Source organism: Onychomys torridus, chromosome 11 (assembly GCF_903995425.1).
Source record: "Onychomys torridus chromosome 11, mOncTor1.1, whole genome shotgun sequence".
NCBI lineage: Eukaryota > Metazoa > Chordata > Mammalia > Rodentia > Cricetidae > Onychomys > Onychomys torridus.
The window spans coordinates 3,343,165-3,359,707 of NC_050453.1; the positions used below are offsets into that span (position 1 = coordinate 3,343,165).

The 16,543-nt window shown below is 44.7% G+C and overlaps 1 protein-coding gene across 2 annotated transcripts in view; it reads right to left on the reverse strand.

The window, feature by feature from the left end:
* Window positions 1–16,543, reverse strand: part of Kcnh1 (potassium voltage-gated channel subfamily H member 1) — a 309,683-nt gene that overhangs the window by 263,976 nt on the left and 29,164 nt on the right. For both annotated transcript variants that reach the window (XM_036202710.1, XM_036202709.1), the window contains exons 3-4: window positions 14,956–15,062; window positions 1,878–2,006 (exon numbers count right to left, since the gene is read on the reverse strand). In XM_036202710.1, coding sequence (XP_036058603.1) covers window positions 1,878–2,006; window positions 14,956–15,062 — 236 coding nt within the window. The remainder of the gene's footprint in view (window positions 1–1,877; window positions 2,007–14,955; window positions 15,063–16,543) is intronic.

Below are 16,543 nucleotides of genomic sequence, written 5' to 3' on the forward strand. Positions count from 1 at the left end.
GGAGCAGGTCAGGCTAAGTAAGTGGAGCACATGATTCTTGGAAAATAAACCCAAACAAGCCTCACACCATCACTCTGATTCATCACTTCTTTCAGGTTTTGTGAGAATCAAGTAGATACTTATGAGCCAGACATGAAACACACTCAGAAGGCTATGCCTTTCTTCTATAATAATACTAGTCACATACCACTAGATCTCAACAGAAAACATTTGACATGACCAAACCATGTTATTTTAAATTTTCAGATAAACACTTGAAAAACAATTGTCAAAATACCTGAATTCCCTTAAAACATCACTTCTGGGTTTGTTAGGTTAAAAAGCAAACGGCCTTTCACCATAGCCTTTCACCATATACTATCTGCTACTCTGAGGAATCTTCAAATCAAAACTAGAAACCAGGCAGTGAGACGCCTGAAAGAAGAGGAAGACTCCGGGAAGAGAGACATTGTCTTAAACCAGGGGTCCATCCGCAACTGACTCTCTGAGCTGCCACATCCTGGAAAAGGGTGGCACAGGCTGGTGTGCACATCGCTGAGATCTGAACTCCATAAATGTGTCTAAATGTGACGCTATTTTAAGGACTCTCAGAGACACAGCCCAGGGCACACACTGATGCCTCTTACCACCACCACCCCGCCCCACCACCCCGCCCCGTGAGGCTCATTTAACAGTCTTTGTCACATCCAGGGTGACATGCCCCAGCCTGCCTCTCCCCTGGACTCCACTGGCATTTCTCAGCTGCAGCCCAGGGATCCTCAAGAGCACAGCTCTGGAGCAGAAAGCCAACCACAGAGCCAGGTAGCCTGGCAACACAAAACAGCTGCTGGGTTCTTGGTTAATTGAGTGCAAACTAAAGGAGAGGGGTGTGAAAGAAGTACCCTGATCCCTGTGATCTCAGACTCCCAGCAACAGTATGCTGGGTTAACCCAGGGAGCTGGGCTAGTGCAGGAGCCTGACTCTCCCAGCAACCCTGCCACCTCCTTTCCAAAGCCTCTACTGTTATCCAAACAATGCACACCTACAATCTGGATAAATCTAAGGCCAGGCAGCTGATCAAATGACCCCTACAGAAATGTTGCTCGAGACCCTGGCCTCAGTAATGCCACATTTGAAATCAATTAACCAGCCATACACGCAATGTGACCAGACACACATAGTCACATTTAGACACGTATGTGGGGTTCAGAGCTTGGTGCTGGGTGTATGAGTGTATCTAACATTTTCCTAATTGTGTGATGGTTCAAATGAATGAATTCAGCCCATATTTTGGTTTCAAAACCATGGCAGACACACAGTCATTTACTAACATCTCGATTTTCCTGGTATCTCCCCTTTCAGGATCATCAGTGCCTGATTTCTAGTTTTAATCTGAAGAGGCTGCAACAGTCTACAAGTCAGACCCAAAGACATATACATGGACGTCATAAACATGACTATGCTTATGCATGTGGGTGACCTTGAAAACCTGTCAAGAGCAATAGGTTAGTGGGAAAGCAATTGCCTAGCATGCACAAGGTCACACGTTTAATCTCCAGTAGGGGAGGGATGGAGGAAAAAGGGAAGGACACCTGGAAGTGTCCTGGTGAGACCAGATGTGCCTGATTGCTTCCTTTCATCAAACTGTAACTGTGAAAGGGTTAATTTATAAATGCTTTACCAAACAACATTTTCTGTCTCTCTCTTCCCCAAGCACACTGCAGAATAACATAATACCCGACACAAACTAAGATTTAAATCCTGATCTCTGTGCAAGATTGCCTTGGCAACCTCAAATTTTCTGTAGCAAAATCTAGAGTCAAGGGGGAAAAACATATAAATGTACTTGCACGGGGGAAAAACGTGTAAATGTACTTGCACAAACCAGAATTACGAACCTTTGCACGAGTCGTCTTCGATGGGCTGCTTGAAGGCTGTTATGTCACTGAATGTGCACAGGAACAGAACCACTTTATCCTGTTCATTCCGGATGGGAGCAATCTTCACAAAAAACCACACGGGTGTCCCTGAAAGGAACATCAAAAGGGTGGTCACTTGTTTATTATCCTCATCCAAGGGGCTGGAGAATCAAGGACTTGGGAGTGGATAGATACAAATACTAATTCACTGTTACTTCAGGCATGGGAGATCCCACAGTCTTTTTTTCTTGCTGAGATGAAAGCTTACAGAGTGACCACACAGCAGGGACTTTCTTATTGTCACAGAGTCTGAAATCTCATAAAACAGAAAGCAGCTTCAAAATCTCACCAGCACTCATGGAAGAAACTTGGATACAGAGAACTAAAGACTTCTAAGAGCTCAGGGTAACAGTGAAAAGTGCAGGCCAAGGTGGACACTGCCAACCTTGGACAGACTCTGTCCCTGGCTGCTGAAGACTCCCACTGTCCACATGCAGCCTGTGAAACTATCATCCTTGTGCACATGTTTGAGCAAGCATGGGCCAAAAGCTGAATTTGTGTAAGTATGAATAACCCTAAAATGTATAAGCAGTCAGAAAATAGATCAAATGAAAATGTGTCACCCCTAAATCTTGGTCACTGAAATACACATCCATAATTAATGCTCATCTTTCTCCCCTCTGCATAATTTTAACTGTCAGATTTGGGGTGCTCTTAGAAAGCCAATGGATTATAACACCTCCCTAAGAAAAGCACATTTTGAAAGAAAATCCACAGTTCAGAAGAACAGCATTTCAAAACCAAGAAAAAACATGACCTTGGAATTGTCCACTGCTTTTGGAAGGTTTCAATACCTGCATTTCAGGGCCTCTGCAGAACTTGTGGGACCTGAAACCTTCTGCACGGAAGCAAGCAAGAGTAAACCAAAAAGAGTGTGGCAGCACCAAGCCACACCTGGCGATAGTCTAGCCAACAGCACAGCGCAAACATGCCAGGAAAACACCTTCTCTTTGCTGCAAAGAGAACCCGTGTTAGGCCAGATGGAAGGAGCCAAGGCTTGTGAGAACTCACTACTCTGAGATCTTGAGAACTACCACATGCATCATGTTGGGGAGCCTTTGTCCCTTTTCCAGAGTCCTGGGTCATCAGCAGCGCCATCTGTACAAGCTGTATGCCTCTCTCTATCCAGTTCCGCTAACTGTCATTTCTAGAAATAAATGCTCCCTGATTAAACACATATCATTCTGATCATTTCCTTTCTGTCTACATAGATAGCTGCTATCAAAAGTTAATATTGCCATAGAGTTCATCTTGAGGTGGTCCCCAGGGCTAGTAAGGAGGCAGAAACCTCCTGTTCCTGGTGTGCAGCTTCCTTTGGAAAGATATCTTTCCATGTGACACTCCAGGCCTTTCCTCAGGGAAATTCATATTCCTGGTAATTTAGGAGACAAGAACTCTGCTCCTGCTGGGTGGTGGTGGTGCATGCCTTTAATCCCAGCACTCGGGAGGCAGAGCCAAGCAGATCTCTGTGAGTTCGAGGCCAGCCTGGTCTCCAAAGTGAGTTCCAGGAAAGGCACAAAGCTACACAGAGACACCCTATCTCAAAGAAAAAAGAAAAAGAAAAAAAAAACCAAAACCTCAGCTCTGTTCTGCTCTCCTGCTTTGTAAATGGTGGGAGGAAATGCAAAGGGCAGGGTGAGAGACCTAGGATTCTCGGGTGCTCCCCATGACAGGTGGATAAGTGTGTTTTACAGGGGCACTTTTAGAAAGCTTTGCCACAGACACAAACCATACCCTCAGGATTAGTGTTCTCAGTCTTAACAGTGACATGTTCATCTCTATCTCTTGATTCCTACATCTCAGTTGTTCTGATAATGGACAAGGAATTGTTCCCCTACCAAAAAAACAAAAAACAAAAAACAAACAAACAAAAAAAAAAAAAAAACCCTTAATAACTGGGGACTAGTTCCTTAAATAGCTCTAGTCCAGTCTACGGACAGGAGTCTCGACCTACTTTCTCTGTCTTACTACCCTGTGTGCCCATCCCAGTGGCCTGTTCTATACCAGGTAGTCATTGTTGGTGGATATGTCAGAGACATCAGTTCTGTGGCAGTGTCTTCCCAGACACTCAGGCCTTCCTCCATCCCAAACTATCACTAAGAAAGCAAGTGGAACAGATCAACTTTCCACACCTGAAAATACTCCAGCAGAATGGGAGTCCTCCAGTACAGACAGACCAGAGATTTCAACCCATCCTCCTCAGAGCAAAGCATTTACCTCTAGTGTAGTGGCATTCAACCCTCCTAATGCCGAGACCCTAATTTGATACAATTAGTTCCTCAGGTTATAATGACCCCCAACCACAAAAGTATTTCGTTGCTACTTCATAACTATAATTTTGTTACTGTTATGAATTGCAAGGTAAATACCTGATATGCAGGATATCTGATATGCAACCCCCAAAGGGGTCATGGCCCACAGGTTGAGAACCACTGATCTAGTGAACCATCTCTGGGACTCTCAATAGATGAAAGAATTACTTCAAGTGAACATGAACCTTCTAGAGTCTGGACCCCCACCATCCAATCTCACATCTTCCTCTCTGGAGGTCCTAAGGAGAGTCAGGACCCTTTTGGCTCTTGGATTGATCTTCCTGCTGGCAGAGGCCAGAGCAGACAGACTCCAGAGGTCTCAGAACCCAGAACTGCAGCAAGACTATTCCATCATGATTCAGGCTAGCCATGAGCCCAGATATGCACATACAGAAAACAGTAAGCATTTGATGCCCCGTTCTATGTCTGAGGAAGATGGATGTACAAACCTAGGAAGGTAGTACCTGACAGAGTCGCTGATGGAGAGGCATCTGCTGTTGCTGGGAGAGGGGTCCATTCACAGCCAAGGATGGTCAATAGGAGGTGAGTTCCAGGTCAGACACCTTTCTCTACTCACTCTGACCATCATCCCTAAGGAGATCATGTCCCCTGCCACTTAGCCTGGTCTTGGCACATCCTCAACTTTGGTAGCCAGGAAATAAGACACAAGGTTTGGATGTATGAGAGATGTCTGAGCCCCCATCACTCTTCCTTAAGGCCCGCCCCCAGGTACTCTATATAACCAGACCTCTAGGCATCAGATCATTTTAAAAACAGCAGAACAGACCAACCTACATTGACTAGCTCTTGGGAATGATTCCAACATGCTGGCCATGCTGATAGGTCCAGAAACTGGACTTAGGAAAAGCAGCCTGGCTTAGGAACAGACCATTTGGTCTGGGGTTAAGTTCCACTAAGACAAATGATGAATGCAGAAATGTGAGGCAGCATGAGGCAGGGGGGAGTGGCCTCCCCAAGCCCAAGTCTCAATCCTTTCTCTCTTTACTTTGAGCCCTGGTCATGGCAACTTAGTTTCCCTCAACATCAATTGCCCACATACAAAATAGGGATAACTAACTTCCCTAGGATTAGGTAAAAATAAACATACATCATACATGGATGTTTAGAGCCACCACTTCCCTTCCCTTCTTCCTTTCCAATTCTTCTTCTCACGCCTGAAATCCCCTGGCGCTGTTTCAAGGACTTAAAAGAAAACTTATCTCAAAGTGTTTGAGGAAACTCACCCTGTTCTGAGGTGAGAGGGCCTGTCTTAACCACAGCGAGGGGGAAGCTAGAAAAATCAATGCTTAGGCCTCCACATAATTAAAGAACATGGAATGAAAGCTAAATAATTGGAGAGTGGAGCTGCTTGTAGATAAGACAGTACAACGGGGTAAGATGTCAGACCTCCTGCTTAATGTATAAATAAAATGCAATTTCGGTCAGAGTCACAGTGTGACTTTGCTTCGTGTGCTATTCTTAAGAGCTTGATAAATTGGAATTGGACTCAAATAGAGAAATAATGGTGGCCTTAGGGGGAAAAAGATAAAGACAGTGGCTACCTACTGTAATAATTAAGCGTCTGTTTGCAAGACAAACAGCTATGAAAGCATCATCCTTTACTGAGTACTTGCAATGAGCCAGGCTCTGACAGGCTCCAGTTTATACCTCACAGTGCTGTGAGATGGGATAGATGCTGTAACTTTAACCCTGTAGTAAGCATGGAAAGCCCAAGAGAGTGGATGCTGCACCCACTCACACAGCAGAAGAACAAGAAGACAGAAACACACATGCAGATATGCGGATTTATTGTTTAAAGAAAAGGGTAGAGCTGCAGAGAGGGCTCAGGAGAGAAACCTATACAAATGTGAGAATCTGGATTCAATCACCATAACCCATATAAGAGAGTTGGCATAGTGGTCCTCATATGTAATCCAAGCACTGGAGAAGCAGAGGCAGGAAGCTCTCAAGGGCTCAGTGATCAGCCTCTGTTCAAGAAGCTCTAGGCCAATGAGAGACCCTGTCTCAAAATACAAGGTGGATGACTCCTAAAGAATGACATGGAGGGGTTGGGGATTTAGCTCAGTGGTAGAGCACTCACTTAGCAAGTGCAAGGCCCTGGGTTCGATCCTCAGCTCAAAAAAAAAAAAAAAAAAAAGAATGACATGGAGATTGCCCCCTGGCCTGCACACACATGCACACACACATGCATTCACATTCACATGCATGCAAGTGCACACACAAACAAGCATGTGCACACACACACACACACACACACAAGAACACACACAAACAACAAAAGACAAGGGAATTTCAAATCAAGAAGAACTGAACTATTTAATAAACAATACTATGGCAATTCACTGAGCAATGCATAAAATCAGTTTAAATACTAACCTCACATAATACATAAAAAATTTCCAAATTAATATTCTAGAGAATATTTTAACACAACTATTTGGATAACAGAGTAGGAAATGAAGAGTTCTTTTATTACTTGGATGAGAAAAGAAGTTCCTGAAAACCTTCTATAAAACTCAGAAACATAAAAAAAAAAAAAACAGATGAAAAAATTCACATCTGCCAGACATTGTGGTGCATACCTTTAAACCCAGCACCCTGGGGACATAAGTAGGCAGAATTCTGTGAATTTGAGGTCAGCCTGGTCTATAGGGTGAAATTCAGTCCCTCTGGAGCTACACAGTGAGATCCTGTCTCCAAAAATTCTTTTCCACTTCTATGTGTTTTTTTTTTAAGTTCCTAAACATAAAAGAGAATTTTAATATGGAAAATAGCCCTCAATGGGTGTTTGATTTAAGATTGATAGGCACAACACATCAGCAGCTCTTTCATAGAATATAGAAAAGATGAACCATTTGGAAAATAGACAAAGTATGACTATTTCAGGACTCATGTTTGTCTCCACACTCACCCATTCCTGAAAGGCAGAAGCTGTTTCTCATGTGAGGGTCTCAGCTCAGCTATCGTCAGGGCTGAGCTGCCAGTGGGAACCAACAGCCACTTGGCCAGCAGCTCCTTCTGCAAGCACTGGCCCAGCAGCACTGCTGCAGGATACCTTCCCCTGGGCATCTCTAACTGCACAGCTGCTCCAAGCTCAGAGATGCAGCTACCAACCATCCTCAAATATGGAGTCATACACACACTGTGGGGTGGCAGGTGGGGGTGGGGGGAGCAGCAGCAGAAGACAAGACACTGGCCAGAGTTGCATGGCTTTTACTCAGAGGTAAGGTTTCTTGATTTTCTTGTTTGAAAAATGAGGAAACTAGTCCAGCACAAGAGTGAGCACATAAATATTTGCTGAATTAGTTCATTCAATGATAATTACCATTATTGCAAGAAAACCACACAGCCTCCTGAGCATGCAGTAACATGATGAAAGATACAGCACTCTAGGAATGCCAGGTTTTCCAACCAACCAACAGGTGGAAAAGCATCAAAATAACCCAACATACAAACCTCCCACACTCACTCCCAACCACCCCAACTGAAGCCTTTTGCTATTCACGCCCAGCTCCCCAAAAAGGTAGACAAAAAGCTGGTGCATATAGTCAAAGTTTTCTTCAGTCCTGCGTGTGTGGCCCCACGGTCCCACAGCCACTTATAAAATAATCACTCAGAGGCTTAATCTTAATTGCAAACTATATGGTCTATGGGAAAGAATTATTGCTAGCTAGCTGTTTCATCTTAAATCAACCTATTTCTATAAATCTATATGTTGCCACATGGCCGTGGCATTACCCATCTGCTGACATCTTGTTGCTCCTTCGGCAGCGGGCTCCTATCTCTCTGCCTCTGCCTTTCTTCTTTCCTGTCTCTCTCCTTGGATTTCCCACCTGGCTCTTATCCTGCCTTGCCATAGGCCAAAGCAGCTTATTTATTAACCAATGGGAACAACATATATTCACCATATACAGAAAGACATCCCCCAGCAGGTGCCTATGAATAGAAGATAATCAAAAACACTTAACACGTAAGAAAGAGAAAGAAAAGTCACAATACTCCAAGGAGCTTGTCCACCTGGCTCAGCAGGTAAAGAGCTTGCCAGACAAATATGAGGACTGGAGTTCAGGTCCCAGAACTCACACAAAGCACTTTTCCCCCAGTGCTCAAGAGACAGAGACAGAGAATCTCCAGAGCAAGCTGGCGGGCATCTGTGTCCCAATTTCAGCAGGAGACTGCCTCAGTAAATAAAGTATCAAACAAGGGGGACACCAAATATCAACTCTGGTCCCACAGGCACATGCATGTACACACACACACATACACCCATACACACTACACATGCAGGCATGCACACATATACATGTTCAAAAACATTAAAAGGCTTATAAATACCAGTGGGAAAAATCACTAGAATTAAATAGAATAGAAAGACCTAGAATCTGAACATGTAACATTAAAAAGGTGATTTTAATGAATAGAGGGGTGGGCCGAATAAAAATGGCCCCATAGACTCATAGGGAGTATCATTATTGGAGGTGTAGCCTTTTGGAGGAAGTATGTCATAGAGGGTGGGCTTTGAGGTCTCAGAAGCTCAAGCCAGGCTTACTGGCTCACTTGTTCTTCCTGTTGCCTGCCAGCCCAGATATAGACCTCTCAGCTACCTCTCCAGCATTGTGTCTGCCTGCATGCCACCATGCTTCCCACCATGATGATAATGGACTAAATCTGTGAACTGTAAGCCAGCCCCAATTAAACGTTTTCCTTTGTAAGAGTTGCTGTGGTCACGGTTTCTCTTCACAGCAATAAGACCCTGACAAGGACAGATAGGAAGAAAAGCAATTCAATCTCACCAGTGCTAAAATATCGACAGACAAAAACTTTTAATGTGGGCAGTTTGATCATTTGAGAGTTAGTGTTCACACTCATGAGGTGCAGTGAGTCAGCCACTCACACTCTGCAGACCGGCTACACAGTGGAAAGCCACCACTTGGCAAATGTCTCAGGAACATGTGTCTTTGACACAGTGATTGTCATCCTCCAGGAAACAGTGTCAACAGAACATCTGCCTGCCGACATTCACCTTAGCATTGTTCTCCTGCCAGGAACTCCCAAATACCCAGCAGCAGCTTCCCAAATTACCACACAGAGTTAATATTACTTATAACTGCTCAGCCAATAGCTCAGGCTTATTACTAACTAGCTCTTACACTTAAATCAACCCATAATTCTTATCTAGGTTTAGCCACATGGCTTGGTACTTTTTCTCAGTATGGCTTTCTCATCTTGCTTCCTCTGTGTCTGGCTGCCAACGCCTGATGCCACTCTTCTCTTTCCTAGAATTCTTAGTTTGGTAGCCCCACCTATACTTCCTGCCTGGCTACTGGCCAATCAGCATTTTATTAAACCAATTCAAGTGACAAATCTTGACAGTGTACAAGAGGACTTTTCCACAGCATAGCATAAGTTCTGTTTTGTTTTCCTGGGTTTTGGTCTGGTTTGGCTTTGGTTTTTTGAAACAGGGACTCACTATGTAGCTCAGGCTGGCCTCAAACACAATTCTCCTGCCTCAGCCTCATGAGTGCTTGGGATATAGGAGAACATTACCACACCCAGCTTTTTGCTAATAAGGAAAACTTAGAGCCTTATAAACATCTAGTCTGTTAATTTCCTTCCTGTCACTGAGATAAAATACCTCAACAACAAACTTCAAGGAGAAATGGATTAATTTGGGTCACATGGGGCTGGCAGTCAGCAAACAGAAAAGGAACAGGAGGTGGGGTTGGGCTATAAAACCTCCATACCCACCCAACTGATGTATTTCCTCTATCAAGATTCCACCTCCTAAAGCAGTGGTTCTCAACCTTCCTAACGCTGCAACCCTCTAATACAGTTCCTCATGGTGTGGTGACCCCCAACCATAAAATTATTTCATTAATACTTCATAACTGCAATTTTGCTACTGTTATAAATCATAATGTGAACATCTGTGTTTTCCAATGGTCTTAGGCAACCCCTGTGAAAAGGGTCCTTTGACTCCTATCTTAGTTAGGATTCTATTGCTATGACAAAACACCACGACTAAAAGCCAAGTTGGGGAGGAAAGGGTTTATTAGGCTTACACTTCAGCATTGCTGTTCTTCACTGAAGAAGTCAGGACAGGAACTCAAACAGGGCAGGATTCTGGAGTGCAGGAGCTGATGCAGAAGCCATGGAGGGGAGCTGCCTACTGGTTTGCTTCCCCTGGTTTGCTCAGCTTGCTTTTTTATAGAACCCAGGACCACCAGCCCAGGGATGGCCCCATCCACCATGAAATGCCTTACAACTGGATCTCATGGAGGCATTTCCTCAGCTGAGGCTCCTTCCTCTGATGACTCTAGCTTGCGTTAAGTTGACACACAAAACCAGCCAGCACAACTTGTCAACTTGACACACAATCACAATTAAGTCACAGTCCTTCCTTATTCATCTCCAAGATCTCACACGAAAACATAAATAACTCTAAGAGTTCCACAGTCTTTACAAATTCAAACACATTAAAATTCCAGTCCCTTTAAAATATCCAATCTCTTTTAAAACCCAAAGTCTTTTAAAGTTCAAGTCTCTCAACTGTGGACTCCAGTAAAACACTTCCTTCAAGAGGGAAAAATCAAGACATAGACACAATCAAATCAAAGCAAAACCAAATTCCAAACGTCCATTATTTAGGATCCACTCATGATCTTCTGGACTCCTCCAAAGGGCTTCGTCACTTCTCCAGCTCTGCCCTCTGCAGCACACACAGCTTGTCTTCTAGGCTCCAGCTTGTAGCAGGAATCTTAACAGGTCTTATTAATAAAATCAAACCTGAGCCAGGTATTGGGGTGAACACTGGAAGATCAGAGAGACAGAACAGGACACAGCTACCTCACCTCACCAGTTCCTCAGCTGGTCTTATTTCCTCAGACTGCAAGCTTCTGAGTCCTCATCCAAATGAATCTCAACTGAACTGTGCTGGTCCAAAGCCTGAATGCTTAACCAGCCAAATGCTGCTAGTTTCTGGTCTTCATGCCTTATATATCTTTCTCTTTCTGCCGTCACTCCCTGGGATTAAAGGCGTGTGTCTCCATGCTGGCTGTATCCTTAAACACACAGAGATCTGCCTAGCTCTGCCTCCCAAGTGCTGAGATTAAAGGCGTGCACCACCACCACCCAGCTTCTGCTATAGCTTGCTCTGACCCATTTTCTAGCCACCATTTTTGGCTCTGTATCTAGTGGCCATCTGTTCTCTGACCCCAGATAAATTTATTAGGGTGCACAATATTTTGGGGAACACAATACCACCACACCAGCTGGCTCCACTCCACTGCTGCTGCTGTTCCTCTCCCATGGTCCTGGCATCTCCAAAATGCTGGATCTTCTGCTGCAACTGGGCTGCACTTTCACCAATAGCCTCTCCTAGGCTCTCTTCATGGTGCCTACTTCTTTGCGTGACCCCTTCAGTCCTGGGCCTTCAACTGCCGCTGAGGCCGCACCTTCACCAATGGCCTCCCTTGACCTCTCATAGTGCCGAGACTCAGCTGCTCTCCATGACCCTGTTATACCTTCAAAACCAGCATCACCAGGGTGACTCTCACATATTACCAAGTACAGCTGCCAGCATGAGGTACAACCTTGGCTGGTCCTCAAACACAGCTTCTCTGTGCTCTCAGGAAACACTTCCCAGAAGATTTCACCTCAGTGGTGCTGGTCTCTTCTTAATCACTGTTAATTTCATAAGCTCCAGCCAACTAGTGTCAAGCATCCCAATAAAGCAAGATTCCGATTTAGCAGTTCTGGTATCTTGTTAATCACAGCTGATTCTTCGGCCCCAGCTAACCAGAACCACAGAATCTTAATTCAAAAGGGTCTTTAAACTTCCCTCTGAAACTTCACAAGCCGGGCCTCCATCCTCTGCACTGCTCTCAATATTCCTATCTTCTGAGCTCCCACAGAAGTGAAAATCAGGTGTGACACAACAGCTTTTGAAGAGTTTTGGCATCAACCTCACTGTAACATGAATCTTAAAAGCTATTATTAATAAAAACAAACCCAGAGCCAGGTATTGGGGTAAACGCTGAAAGATCAGAGAAACAGAACCAGCCACACAGCTAACCTCATCTTGCCAATTCCTCAGATGATCTCTTTTCCTCAAAATGGAAGCCTCTGTGTCCTCATCCAAATGGATCTCAGCTGAACTGCTGCTCAAAGCCTGAAAGCTTAACCAGCTCTAGTTCCTGGTCCTCACGCCTTAAATACCTTTCTGATGGCAGAACTTTCTGCCATCACTTCCTGGGATTAAAGGCGTGTGTCACCATGCCTGGCTGTTTCCAGTGTGACATTGAACTCACAGAGATCCAGATGGATCTCTGCCTCTGGAATGCTAGGATTAAAGGTGTGAGTGCCACCATTTTCTGGCCTCTATATCTAGTGGCTGTTCTGTTCTCTGACCCCAGATAAGTTTATTAGGGTGCACAATATATTGGGGAACACAATATCACCACACCTCACAGCAGAGTTCGGGTCAGCAAGCCACTTCAGAGGCCGTCATCTGTCCCTCCATAAGCCTACACAACCTCAGTAAGGAGAGATGTGGGTCATTTAGGGGTCAAGCAGATGGACCACTCAGCTAGCATGGAGTCCCTGCCTTCCTAAAGCTCAAACTCCCAATAGGAGAATCGCTTTCAGTGCAGTGAGGTGCTCACCATGCAGGGCCTCAGGGAGCAGGGAGTCCCTTTTTCATCTTTACTACCTCTGGGGCCTATGTCCCCTGGAAGGAAAGGAAAGTAAAATCACACCCCCACCAGCTGCAACACTCGGGAGAGCAGGTCCTGCACCTCGCAAGGGCAGCACAAGAGAGCCAACACTGTTAGCGCAGATGTAGGGGAGCCAGCCCCCAAACTGTGACCATGGGAGAGTTGTCCCTATTTCCCATCTGGTGGACCAACCCTACAACTGCCCAGGCCAAAACCCCAGTATCCACCCCATCTATGATCTGCTGGAGCTCATGAAGGGACCTGACCTGCAGACCCAAAGCTGCAGGATCTCCACAACACAGGGCAGCATCAGGATGTCCCAGAAGAGTCCTAGGGGCCCAGCATCAAACATGGAGAGCAGGGACCTCAAACCAGACCAATGACTCTTTGCAATGAACACTTGCAAATAGAAATGTATGGACAAAGAGGTATATGGTGTGACTTGGGTCGCACTGCAATTTCCGTTACGAGATTTTTAATTCCTTCCCTTTTTTTTTTCTCATTTTTCCTTCCTTTTTTCTCTTGAATTTTGTTTTATTGGGGAGGGGATGCAGGAGTGGAGGGTGGATGCAAAGGGATGGGGGATGAATTGGATCAAGATACATGATGTGAAAAACACATAGAACAAATAAATAATAAATAAAAGTGGAATAACTTACAATTTAAACTTTGTCTCCTTTTCTTTCCCTTTTCTTTCATGTGTAGTTGAATTTGGACAAGCTGAATGCCTAGTCTAATAAGGCTTTAAAACTGAAGCAAAATAGAAAAGCAAGGCATTCTTTATGTGATAAGCCTACCAATTAACGTTCTGTGACATGGGGCAAGTCACACTGTTCGGTACATAAAGGCTCCAGTGTGGAAAACCACGACCTTTACTCTATTAGCTTGGGGCACATGTGCAGCCCATGCCTCCTCCATGAGAAGGCCGCCAAGGGCATGCTCCTGTTCAGAGCTCTGGCCTAAAAGGACCAGCTTAGAGCCCCTTGAAATCTTTTGCCTCACTCCTCCTGCTAACAGAGGGGTATAGCACTGTTGAACTTGCTCATGACCAGAGCAACATCTGCATGACCACCAAGGAAACAGTCCCCTCATTTGCCTACCCAGCATTCCACACCAACAGGAAAGAGCCCCAGCTTCTCCCAGATGGAAGCAGCACATGCCCTTTGCTTTCCAAAGCCAACTGTCAATCACTGCACCTGGAATACCACCACCTAAACACACACCCTACTGCCGCATCCGAGCCACTCCTGAAATGTTATTGAACCAAGAACCAATCAACCCTACATTTATAAAAAGCAGGATTGTGTGTATGCATGTTTACCTGTGTGTATATACATGATGTGTGTAGGTGCACACATGTGTATACTGGTGTGGAGTAGATCAGAGAGTGACATGAGGTGTCTTCTTCAATCAAAGAGTAGAATTATTTATAAACAAAGTAGTTCTTAGAAACAGAACCAGGGGCCTGAGGATGTAGCTCATCTCATAGAATGCCTGCCTGGCACACACGGATCTCTGGGTTTGATTTATAGCACAACCCCCCACAGAACCAAGGAGTCCTGCCCTGTCTTGTGCTCCACCTTCCTTGCTTCCTGGGATAGCTCACTCTGCTGAGCAAGACGCCTCCTAAGAGAAAAACAAGTTCTATACTTGAGCATGGCTATGAACTTCATTACATACTTGGAAGTAACTGTGGCCAAAACAAAGGCAAATGTGTCATGCCCTGCTGTTGGCGCTGCCTCCAGGGGTCATCAGGAGAACTCCTAGCACCTTCCACCAGCAATTCATAAATAAACCAAGAGGAAAAACTCTAACATAGGAGGAAAACAGATGAAGTCTTAATTGTTAGTGACACACAATTACTTCCGGTGCCTAGATGCGGGGAAAGAGGAAAAAACTGCTCTCCACTCTCAGCACACGGAAGGAGAGCCGAAGCTGTCTGATACTCACTGTTCTTCTTGTACATCAGGATTTCAAAGGAATTCATCTCGTAGTTCTCAAAGGTCTGGCGCACCTTCTCTATCGTGTCCTTATCGGTCAGCTCTCCATACATAAAACTGAAAGTCAACCCAAAAGCTCATTACCAACTCAGCAAGTATTCATTTGTCTGCAAGCGCATGTTAAACATCTGCTCCACACCAAGCACGGAACACACACACACTCTGTGGTGATATATTGTGTCCCCCAATATACTGTGCACCCTAGTAAAGCTTATCTGAGGATCAGAGGGAAAAGCCAGCCACTATAGTAAACATAGAAGTTCAGCAATGTTAGCGCACGCCTTTAATCCCAGCACTAACCATAGAGGTCTGGAGGGAGATCTGTACAGACAGATAGGAAGTAATGTAGCTGGGCAGAGAGAGAAAGTGAGATGTAGAACAGAAAGGCATATAGGCATGGGTATACAGGAAGTAGCTCTCTCTTTGACTGAGGATTTCCAAGTGGTAAGAACATGGCTGGCTTCTTTCTGCTTTTCTGATCTCTCAGGTTTTACCCGAATATCTGGCTCTGGGTTTTTTATTAATAAGACTGTTTAGCAATTCGTCTTATAATACTCACATAAATAGACATACATACATGCACACACATTCACAAACACACACATATATGCATACACACATGCAAACACATACACATGATGTAAACATATATGAACACACATGCACACACAAACATTCACAGACACACATACATGCATACACACATGCATACACATACACATACAAACACACATGTACACACAGTGAAAATATTAATTGAATTTAAGAAGACTTGTTGATTTGACTGTGTTCTTTTTTTAAAAGTCTCCATTTTTCCATTTCTGCCCCTAAAAACTAAGCCTCTAATGGCAGACCTACATGGGAAATCAGTAGATCCGGAAATAGAAGAATGAGTGCCTTAGCATACCAGGCCCTTTGTTTCATGGGGAAGGCTCCTAGTGTTCGAAAGTTACAAATGTGAACGGTCATTCCAGAATCTGGGTGTGCGTCAGTTCTATGACTGGTTACAGACAGCAAAGGAAATGTCGCCGTAGACAACATGGAGATGGTAGAAGAGACTATGGATTCTCAGCCATAAAGGTAACCAGCAGGAGGGTATAGGAAGGGTTTAAGCAGAGCAAGGACTCCTTGGTGCTGATTTTCTGATTCTGGTGTGACTTTGTCATTCTATGTTCCTTCTAGACACTGAGAGATGTGGCCGACTGAGTTCACTTAGAGGTTCATGTCATGCTTTAGGCTCTGGAACTATATTTACGACCTAGATGCCAGGAAAATGGAAAAGGGACCTTGGAGACATCTCTACAAAGAAGAACAGATCAAGACTAAATCATCCCGACCTGGGATCAAGATGGCTTCTCTCTCATTTTTCTGGACCAGCGACCTTCATTAAAGGAAGTGCTGGTACCCAAGCTGCAGCTTCCTCACAGGCGAGCAGAACCCGCATCTGAGTCCCCACAGAGGAGGTGCAGAGTTACACTCATTTGCACGAGGCTCACAGATGTCTCCAAGCTGTAGCTCACAGTAGATAAACATTTCCT